This window comes from Anguilla anguilla, chromosome 18 (assembly GCF_013347855.1).
Source record: "Anguilla anguilla isolate fAngAng1 chromosome 18, fAngAng1.pri, whole genome shotgun sequence".
NCBI lineage: Eukaryota > Metazoa > Chordata > Actinopteri > Anguilliformes > Anguillidae > Anguilla > Anguilla anguilla.
Genome location: NC_049218.1, coordinates 20,124,022 through 20,135,290, shown reverse-complemented (window position 1 = coordinate 20,135,290; position 11,269 = coordinate 20,124,022). Strand labels below are relative to the sequence as shown.

Below are 11,269 nucleotides of genomic sequence, written 5' to 3'. Positions count from 1 at the left end.
TTGTTCATTGACGTTTATGTGCTTATATTTATCCCTGGGTGGTACTGTATGTTTGCATAAATCCATAAAGAAAGATGAAAGGATCAGATCTATTTTTATCGCTGTTCACTGCAGAGATTGAGAGGGATTATGTTTGGAGAGATTCCTCTTTTATTATCAGTTGGTAACCTTAGTGTGTTTGTCCATTTGAACTGTGTTGCCTTTGATTAAAAGTGAAAGGGGTTCCTCACTCTCCGTTGCTACCTGGAACCTCGTGCGAGCTCAACAACAGCAAAGAGGGCATAGGTCAATTACACATTCATATCCACATATCATACCCAATTAAACCCAGTTCTCTTTTGTGAACTTTATATGTTTATGTGTGTATTTGTGTTGTGCTAATTGGTAATCATGTGTATTGATTTTTTTTTTTATCTTGCTGAAAGTAAAAAAAAAATGTTGAACAAGTCAAAAGTTATCTATAACTAAGAAGAACAAGTCAAAAGTTATCTATAACTAAGAAGATGTGGTTGTGTATTTTGTAAAAATGTCAAATTTTTATGTTCTTATTCCACAAATCTACATTTTTTCCCTTTTTGTTATGAACGTCTAGTTTTAGAGTTTTGTTTTGAGTGTGCAGCAGAGGTCGCGATGCAGGCCATTCAGACGGTGGAGACGCAGGTCCCCATTCTGAGGGAGAGCGTCTTCAGCACTCCTTTCTCAGACGGGAGGAAGGGCAGCGAGTCCGGCCTGGGCAGCCTCAGGCAGCTGCAGTACCGGCAGCCGGCAGCAGAGGGAGCCCGGCCCCTGGGGCGCTCTGCCAGCGTGCCGCTGCACAGAGTCACAGAGCAGGCGCTGGCTGCTCTTGCATCAGCAGCGGCGGTAAGCCTGTGGGACTCAGAGAGAGCAGGGGCTCAGAGAGGCAGGTCCAGCAGTCTGCAGGAGCGGGGGGGCCTCGTCGCCGTGGGAGCCCATCTGCCGAGCGTCATGGGAAATCAGGATGGGAAGCGCAGGAGACCCGCGGAGGAGGCCGGCGCCGGGCGCGACAAGGTGGGAGGGCTCAGGGAGGGAACGCGCACCAGAAAAGCCCAAAGCAAGCCGGGCTGCCAAGGGCTGGACTCCGGCAAGAAGAAGCCCGGGTCGGACTCCAAAACCTCGGTCTTCTCCGGCCTCAGGATCCGGAAGGGTCTGCCCAAGGGGAAAGAGCGGAAGGGAAAAGGCCCCTCCAGGGGATCGAAGGAGGAGGGGCTGGACACCCTGATCTCCCGGAGCGGCCATGGGGGCGACCTGCGGCCCCTCCCGCCTGAAGCCGCTGAAGCCAGCCTCTCCGCGGAGGAGCCGGGGCTATCCGACACCGAGCCAGAGCGCAGCCGGCAGTCCACCGCAGACACCGCCGGCAACCAAGAGGGGGGCGGGGCCAGCTCGGCCTCGGACGCCGACATCAACAGCTTCCACTCAGCCCTGGAGCGGGAGGATCAGCTCTCGCACTCCCAGCCGGATCTGGGACTGCTGCAGGAGGTCGCTGAGGCAACAGCAGCAGGCTCTGCCCGGAAGACGAGCAGCCAGCCCCCAGCTGATCTTACATCCCGCCCTCTGCACTCTGAACCAATCACAGTCCTCAAAGGAATCTCAGTGCGAGAAATCAGTCTGGCTGCTGAAATTGGTGAACAACTGAGTGCCCGAGAACGGGAAAGCCAATCAGATACTGCTGTGAATGGCCTGAATGATGATCCAGCCCTCAACAGCCGCTCTGAGACACGCCCACTGCTACACCACATCCTTCCGCCCAGTGCAAGTCAGACCAATGAGAGAGCAGGAGAGTCCGTCTCCAGGGCAACCAGCTCGTGCAGCTTCCCTGACTCTACGGCCTCGTTTGAAACTGCAGAAGAGGCTGAACAGGAAGTGAGCGGAGACCACAGGCCGGAGAGCCGGGGCAGCCCAACCAGCGGTACCAAAGAGCCGGAGAAGGCTCCCCTGAGGGGCCCTGAGGCGCCAGAGTGCATCAGCAATGTGGAGCTCAGCTTTGAACGTCTACAAGAGCGCCCCCTGGAGGAGAAGCGCAAAAGCAGTGTTTCCTTTGCCCAGTGGGTATCCGAAACCGAAACCCCCCACGCCCCCTACCGGCGGAAGTCTTCTGTGTCTACCCTTCCTGTGAAGCTCTACCCCGCCATCCAGCCCACCTACATCAAAACCACTACCCGCCAACTGTCCGCCCCCTTCCCTTCCCAGGGACCCTCGCCCTCCCACAGCCCCCTGCTCCGGTTTGCAGGGCAGGGGGGGAGGAGACAGAGGTCCTGCAGCATCGCCGGCCCCCTCACGCCCTTCACTGATTGGACAGAGGAACTGAAGGCCGGGACAGGGGGCGCCGAGGCCGGGCTGGAGTCCGGCTGCCCCGAAGAGGGTCTTCAGTGGGGCAGCCGTGCGCTCTTCACCCGACGGAGGTGGTCTTCATACACACCCTCCTCCTCCTCCGGCTTTCAGGATGTGTTCACTGGTAAGTTCCACACCACATTAGGTTAGCCAGTACGGGGCAACAATGGTTTGTACCTTCATTCTGTTACACTAGTCCAGTGGTGTCAAACTCGTTGCCATGGAGGGCCGTGTGTATGCAGGTTTTCATTCCAGCCTCAGATCTTGATTATATAATTAGTTAAATTATTTGCTGAATTAGGGATGCAGGTTTGTGCACAATGGTGACCCGACGTCTATGGTGACCCGCATTGTCTAAATAAAAATTTTCTTATATTCTGTGCTTCAATGCAGTTAAACGCATATGGCTGAATGAGTAATTGGACTCAATTAAGGCAGCATTAATTGGTTGGAATGAAAACCTGCATACACACGGCCCTCCATGGCAACGAGTTTGACACCACTGCACTAGTCTATCCGATGACTTGAACATTGTGTTATGTTGAACTATTGTGTTATCTTATAGAAAGATTTCTTCTTTTTTTGATGAAAAATGAGAGCTTTTTCATTTTCATCTAAAAAATGTTCAAAGGTCTGATTTTCAGCTCTTCCGTTTGCTATAAATAATCATTTTTAATTTATAATTAAGATAAATATCAATATTCAGTTAATTTAGCTTTCAAAATGCATGAAGTAAAGGGCATTTCTGCAATAGTAGTGAAGCAGATATTTAGCTTGCCCCTGTGTATAAATATTATATAAATATTTAGCAATGGACGATCTGATTCCTGTTTGCCAGCAGGTCTCCCTTATTCCTCTCTCAGGAGAATAGTGCCAGCAGTGTACAGGCTGCTAACTACAGCAACAGGGTCACTGGGAATCATGGATTCTTATTTCCCGAAACAAAAAGACCATTCAAGGCCAAATTGCTTCCCAGTGTTTTCCCAGTTTTCATTTCCCCTGTCCACATACATCCCAGCAGGCATTGCTGCAACCTGCGAGTGATTAGCAAGGATTTAAAAGCAAGGGCCCAGCGTTTACCCTGGGCCTGATTATGAGGCTAACTGAGGGGGCTGGCCTGACCCTAAAACCCTTCGCAGATTATTTCAATATTTTAATCCCTCTGTGCAGGATGTCTTATGTGCTTATGTTGAGGGCTGTGTGAGGCCAGCCATGTCTTATTCTTTGTTTCACATGAAAAGATGTAGAGTGTTTTAGCTTGATTTCCTGCTTGGATTGTCAGTTTGGAAAGACAGCTGTTATTTATAGGACTGTAACATCACTGTGAAACCCTCCATTAGTGAGGAGAGCGCAGACACGCGGTGCATGCAGATACAAATCACATGCACACACAGTCCATGCATACACATCACATGCAGGATGCAGACATGCATCACATGCAGACACAGTGCATGCAGACATACATTACATGCAGACACAGTGCATGCAGGATGCAGACATGCATCACATGCAGACACAGTGCATGCAGCATGCAGACATACATTACATGCAGATACACAGCACATGCACACACAGCGCATGCAGGATGCAGACATGCATCACATGCAAACTCACAGTGCATTAGGACACAGCGCATGCATACACACAGCACATGCAGACACGCAGCACATTCTGCGTGGGGGTGGGAGATGCTCTGTAGTTAGTTTCCCAGGTGTGACTGGCATTTCTGTGTGACTCTAGGGCGCACCCTGCTGGAGAAGGTGCAGCAGGACGATGGCACTTGTCAGGAAGCAGAGAAGTTGTGCTCACGCATCCTGGCCACGGGTCTCCTCCTTCCCTTCAACGGCTGTCTCAAGGAGCAGGAAGGGGACACTGCCACTGGTGTGCAGGACAGCCCGAAATTTGACGTGAGGCCCTTTGCATTTTACCAAGCCATTTCACCATCTTACTTTGGCATAATTTGCATGACTAAATTTCTGTGCATACGTTAGTCATAATGTGTGTGTGAGTGTTGTCAGCTATCATGAACATATTTGACTTTTTCAAGATCTTCTAGTCTTCAATTATCAGAAATGATCTAAAACCTTCTCCTTATTGATTAAGGAAAAATATTATTATATAGCGCATTATACATTATAATAAACATTACAACATTATAAAACATGATAATATATTTTATTTTTACATAAAAAATGTAGCTTTGTGATATCTCTTAACACGCTGGTTATCTGTGTAATGTGTGTCCTCAGGGAGATCAGCTGTACACTTGGGCAGTGGTCGGCCAGCCCTCCACAGGACGCAGCCAGGCCCTGTGGCCTCTGCCCAAACCAGGAGGGGGTGCCAGACCAGGCTTTAAGTACACAGAGGCAGGTATGATCATGCATAACCACAAAATACCCTACAACCACACAGACCCTGCAGTCACCAGGAATAAACTACATGTAAAGTCTCTGTTTGTGTTTTCTACCTAGGGAGATGAGCACCGAGATTATTTCTGTGCTTTTTCTCATTTATAAAATACTTTGATCTGTTTTTCTTTAATATTCTCTCCTTCTTTTTTATCTGCTTTAAACTGGCAGGTTATTAAATTCCCGTGGCATCTGTTAGCTTACAGAGTTATGCATTGTAAACGAAAGAAAGAGAAGGGCTGGGTTAGACTGCAGGTTTTTAGGGCATGCTCCACTGTGACCGGCTGTACTGTGCTCAGGGATAGCTCAGTCCCTGTGACTGTGACTACCCTGTTCTATCAGGCAAGGAAACACTGAAACTGTAATTCCCTTTCATTCTTGCACTATTACTTGTGAAAGATGAAATGGGTCATTAATTAATTAATTAATTAATTAAACTATTTGATTAAACTATTTGAACATTTTGGCAACTCTGGCTACTGTAAAATGTCTGCTCCAGCTCATTGTGTTGTGGTTGAATAAAAACTTTGATCTTTTCTCTTTGAGTTATAGTCCATGGCATGTCTGTGAGGTTTGCTTTTCTATTAGTCTTTTTTTCCTCCTCTCAGAGCATCAAGCAATCATCCTGGCCCTGCAAAAGCAAAAGATGGAGGAACAGCAGCTGCAGGTACTGTCATTTTACATCATGTCATGTGACAAGGTCTGCATGGACTGTAACACCCTGACAAGCGTCACATGATTGATGTTCTTTTTTTGTGTCAATATCGCCCTCGTGTGGTTAATTTAAGTTTTCTTGAGAAAGGGCTCACTTTACGGACTTCTTGAAACAGACACAACCTGGCAGAAAGCACGAATGGAATCCAATTAAAGACATGCCAGAATCAAAATAATAATTAAAAAATAAAAAATTAACAATGAATAATTGAACATTGATAAAAACCAGTCAATAACTTGATAACCACTTTATCCAAGATATGTTATAAAATTGATTTCCTGTCTATATTTTGTGTTTGGTATTTTCAGTTTTTGGGATGAAAATGTAGTGATAATTTTACTGCCCCAACAGAGGGCAGCATCAGCTTAGTGACACTATGTGTCTGTCAATGCTCTTTTATCCATTTACTGAAATTGTATCCATTTATGTATTGTCATACGGTAAACATCAGCACCCTATTAGTGTGTCTGTAGACAGATAGATTGACGGGCAGACAGATGTCATCCAACCTAAATAGTTATTATCTTAATGCACTTAATGTTTTATGAAGTTCATGAAAAATGAACTGTTAGTATAGCCTTATGAGTATTTATAGATAATAGCTTCCACTTAGAATATTGTCCTCCACAGTATACACTGATCAGAGGACTTAGGAATGCAGTGTCAGAGTCACTGCAGTTATAACCAGTTACCATTATTACAGGCGACAAATGGACATAGTGGCTGAGCAGAAAAATCAGCTGAACTCTTCAGTGAATTGTTGAGAAGACTATTTATATTTTCTTTTTTGGAGTGAAATAGGGGTCAGTGTGCTCGTACGGCCATTTCCAGGGCAGCAGTGGTCTCTAGCTGAGAGAATCCCTATTATTCCTCTGCCACCGCACTCAGTCAGTGGGCCTTCGCTGATTTTGATGTTTAACCATCATGGATTGATCCCTCAGGAAAAACGTGTTTCTTCCTCCACAGACTAGTCTGAAGATTCTAGATTCCAGGACCACTGGCACGGGGCCGCTCCTCTCCTGTCTGCCCCCTCACTTAGGGACTAAAGAGCGCTCTGCTCCTTCACTCAGGCACACTGTCTCTTTTGTGATCATTTTGTGAGTCGCAGAAATGACAATAGGGTTTAGAAGGCAGTGATCAGTGTTGGCTGGAAGCAGCCCAGACAGTGTGTGCGTTACTGCCCCACATGACGTCTCACACTGACACATCCCCTCTTTGTGCCGCGTTTGAATCTCTTCTGTGATTCTTCGGGGATTTTTCATTTGGCCCGAAAGTACCGGGCTTCAAACGTTCGGCGAGTCACGGCACAGACTTGTTTTTGTCTCCCTCTCGTCTGTAGGAGGAATCTGAAAAACTGAAGGAGGAACACGTCAGTATGATTCAGGCACTGCAGCAAACCATCCAGGATTTAAGGGCCAAAATAGCCCAGCTGGAGAAACAGTGCCCCCTGCTGGGGAAGGATGGCTTTACCGAAGACCAGGCCTGCGAGAACAGGCAGGCGCAGCTGAAAGCTGTCAGCCTACAGACTGAGAGCAATCTGGAGGCCAAGTCAGTGCAGACATCACCTGCAGATGAGGGCGTTTCATTTAAAGTGCCTTTCCTGGAGACGTCACTGCCTCCCAAAGAAACGCCAGGGTTCGTCTGTACCTGCCAACAGCAACAGAGAGAATATCAGACCCCACCCATCCCTCCACCCCTACCAGATTTACCTGTAGCCCCGCCACCTCCCCCTCCTTTACCTGGACTGCCTATGCCACCTCCCCCTCCTCCGTTACCAGGCAATGCCATGCAGGTCCCACCCCCACCCCCTCCCCCACTACCAGGACAAGCTGCAGGCCCCCCTCCACCACCCCCTCTCCCAGGCCTTGGTCCTCCACCCCCACCCCCACTCCCTGGGATGGGACCCCCTCCACCTCCCCCTCTTCCAGGCCTTGGTCCTCCACCCCCACCTCCTCTTCCTGGAATGGGACCCCTGCCTCCCCCCTTGCCAGTGGGGATGCTTGGCCTGACCCCCCCACAGGACAAGGGGCCACAGAAAGCTGCCATCGAGCCCCCTCGACCCATGAGGCCCCTGTACTGGACGAGGATACAGCTACATTCCAAAAAGTAATCTCGCCAACCACTCATCGCCTTTCTCATGCATGTAAATTACCAATATGTTTCACTTCTGTCCTGTCACATGAAAACCAGCTCTAGGGTCTGTATCATCAATGTCGCGTACACACTCTGTATCTCTTTGCTCTCAGGAGCAAAAAATAAATAAATAAAGAAGCAAATTCTGTTTTCTCTTTACCAATAGCCATTATGATTTCATCATTTGGGGTTTTGATCCAAATTGAATTGCTCTTGATGAAACTTTATGAAACTCTGACAGTCCCTAGAGCCAGATGAGAACTTTCAATGTGTCTTAAACCAAAATGAAAAAAATGGATATTATGTTTTTTACGGCTTTGATTTTGTTCAATGGTAGGCACGTTTAGATTTAGGTTTCCTAAACCCATTGAGCTGCATGTTTTGCACAAAATACTCTGAGAAAAGGAGCATAAAATCAGCAAAAGAAATATGAAGGAATTATGGTCTTAATATTAATGAGAGGCTGCTGTTTTAAACTATGCCTTAATAATTGTTGTATTATAATTGCTATAAAACTATATTCTCTCTCCAAGGGACAAGAGTGGTGCATTGGTGTGGGAGAGCATTGAAGAGCCGTCGGTTGAATTTGAGGATTTTGTCGAGCTCTTTTCCAAAACCGCCGTGAAAGAGAAGAAGAAGCCTCTATCAGACACCATCACAAAATCAAAGGCCCAGCAGGTGAGACGGAGTCCCTCACTTATGACAGAGAGCACTGCTACAGTAATCAAATGATTTGAGTTTGGGAGCAGGGCTGATGGGAAGTGTAGTTCATAGTTTGGTGTTATTGAGCTTTGAATCACTGCGTACCTCTTAGCTAAGATTCAGGTATAAAGGTAAGGAGGTACAGAAAATGAATGCAATGCAATGTAAACCAGATTTGATTGTTTCTCCAGGAAGTGTTTATCTATGTCTCTGATTAAGGGAGCCCATGTCTTGGTAACACATCCCTTCATAAATGGGTCTTTCATCACTTCTGCTGCGTTCCAACAATAGGGCGTGTCCATTTTTGAGGCTCATCTTGGCAGTGTGGATAATATGCTAAAAATGTTTAGTTTTTTGCGTCCTCAATGGCTAAGAAAAAGTGATAAAGGTGTTCTGCCAAAGTATTGGGATCCCATTGACCATTTTTGCTGACCTGGGTGGTGTTAAAATCCATCTTCTTTGTATAACAATGGATGAAGATTTCCCTGAATGTGGGCGGGAGGACACAAGGAACTGATATAGATGCTGTGATTATGGGGCAGGAAGGCTGTTCCCATAGCTCCTGAAAGCAATGAAGCAAGGAGCCATTGGCGGGCGTGCGGGGAGTTAAATAGCAGTTTGACTGGGGCACAGACTCATTGTGGGTAACCCAGCTGGTCATGTGGCTTCCCCTGGCTTTTTAATGGCTTTTGCTTCCCTGTAAATCAGTGCAGCATGCTGTTCTACTCCACACAGACACAAGCGATGACTGACGCAAGCCGCAGATCGAGTAGGTCACACACGGGTGTTTCAGATTTCTGTTGAAATGATTGATGGAAGCGCGTCCTGACTTGACTGATTTTCACCTCCTCATCTCACAGGAAGTGCTCTTAGAAACAGTTAGCTCCGTCTCCTACAGTCAACAACTGCACAGCGTAATACACTATAATTAGCATGTTAGCACCTTGCTTGTTCTGTTTCTGTTGGAATATGTTATCACCCCTTTTACTTCTTTTTTCTGTTCATGCCTAGGGCAGTGCTAATGATTTTGAGAACACTGGTGGTGATGAAAAGTTCAGAATTAGATATCTTATTTCACTCAACCATCTTTGCTCTAATTTTGTCTGTCTCCGAGTCTAGACGCTCGCTCATATTTTCCCAACTGGTGTGGTGGTATAGCATAATGGTTAGAGGAAAAAGGTTGCAAGCTTGTGGGCACTGCTTCTGTCTCTGTAAGGACAGTACTTATCCCTGAATTACTTTGGAAAAGTATTCAGATGCATTGACTGAATTACATGTAAAGGACAAACTGTCGGTAGAAGACATGAAGTACATAAATTGCTCTGAATAACACTGCCTGCTGAACTCCCAAATTGGATTGTTACATTTATAAGGTTGATGCAGATTTTTAGGCAGACCCACCCACCCCCCACCCCTGTTCCCATTGATTTGTTTTTGGGTTTTTTTTAATGAAACTCTCCAGCTGTCTCAAAGCTGTGTTGGGGATTGAGCTGATCAAAGCTGTTAAGGATGTGACTGGTGCCCAAGGCCGTATGTCTGTCCTCCGCCACCCTCTGTTTATTTCTCCCCGCACTGCCGTTGTCTAATGGAGACCAAATTTGTCTTTTGGGCTGTTTTCTGATCTGAGCTGATGGTGAAGGCCGAGGGGTTTGTGGACCCTCTGAAATGCAGAGTTCTTCGGCTCCGGGGCACGGACTAATGAGGACGCCGGGCGGAAACTGCAGACCTTTCAGAAATACTGATCCAGGATTTTGCATTAAAATGTGTTTTGCATGCAACTTGGGCAACAGAGGCCAGAATATGACATATAGAGCATGCAATGGGAAAAATAGCAGAATTAATGATTTTATTAAAATTAGAACCACATATCCTCCAGATATGTATGCTTGTGGAGGTCTGTGGGTGGCAGTGTAATATAATGGGTAAGGCTCTGATCTTTTAACCTAAAGGTCACAGGCTGGTGTTGGTAGGACACTGCCATTGTACCCTTGAGCAAGGTACTTAACTTGCATTGCTTCAGTATATATCCAACTGTATAAATGTGATGTAAATCCTATGTAAATAGTCGCTCTGAATAAGAGCGTCTGCTAAATGCCTGCAATGTAATGTAATGTCTATCTGATAGTATTGTTAAACAATAGTGATAGTGTACGGCAGTGCTATTTTGACTTTGGGAAAGTTCAGAAACAAATTGGGAGTCCTAAAAAGAAAAGATTTTTATAATTCTGCCTTGAGGCCAAAGCCAAACAGGAATAATCCTGAGATGAAATGGGCTAAACAGACTCTGCCATTACTGTTAAAACCCAAACCCTTTGTGTTGTATTTCACTATGTGTGAACCAATATATGGGATAAGTGAATTCCCCTGTGAATGAAAAATGGATTCAAGGTGGTGCCCACACCAGCACTGTGTCATGTTGCTGGAAAATTGATTTTCCCATGCGAGTGGCCACCAAGCACAGCTCCACCTTGCTTCAGTTGATAGGTGTGAGAAATGTGCAGGGCGGTTCAGCTGCTTATTTATACCGCAGTTAGAATTCATGATCCATGTACCTGGTAACGATTAGCTGCATGCTAGTTGTATTTTATTTGAATACATGTGATCTGCTAACTTTTATTTGGACAGATGACGTTTTTTGCGCATTCAAACATTTTTTTTATGTACTGCAGTGCCCCCTTCAGGTTTGTCTGTGGTAGGTGTGCATCTGGGGTGCAGTATTTAAAATTAAATGTCTAATGGCTCTGATGAAGGCCAAAAATTTTAACAGTCTTCCTTTACATTCTGTGCAGCTCGTGTACCAGGCAGCTAGTTTAAAACATACCACTGTTTACAGCTTTATTTTCTCATAATCAGATCATTACTTGCTGAAATAAAGGGCTACAGAATGCCATTTGTAATTTTCCACTTTACAGCATGTTTTATCAGAGCACTACCTGGTAGGTATCCAGGCTGTTGAGTGAAG

The 11,269-nt window shown here is 46.1% G+C and overlaps 1 protein-coding gene across 1 annotated transcript in view; it reads left to right on the top strand.

The window, feature by feature from the left end:
* Positions 1-444: 444 nt before the first annotated feature.
* The window catches only part of LOC118218421 (formin), a 48,400-nt gene continuing 37,575 nt past the window's right edge, over positions 445-11,269 (top strand). The window contains exons 1-6 of the mRNA XM_035401052.1: positions 445-2,473; positions 4,090-4,256; positions 4,599-4,719; positions 5,366-5,424; positions 6,812-7,578; positions 8,139-8,283. Of these exons, the coding sequence (XP_035256943.1) occupies positions 631-2,473; positions 4,090-4,256; positions 4,599-4,719; positions 5,366-5,424; positions 6,812-7,578; positions 8,139-8,283 (3,102 nt within the window). The 5' untranslated portion in view covers positions 445-630. The remainder of the gene's footprint in view (positions 2,474-4,089; positions 4,257-4,598; positions 4,720-5,365; positions 5,425-6,811; positions 7,579-8,138; positions 8,284-11,269) is intronic.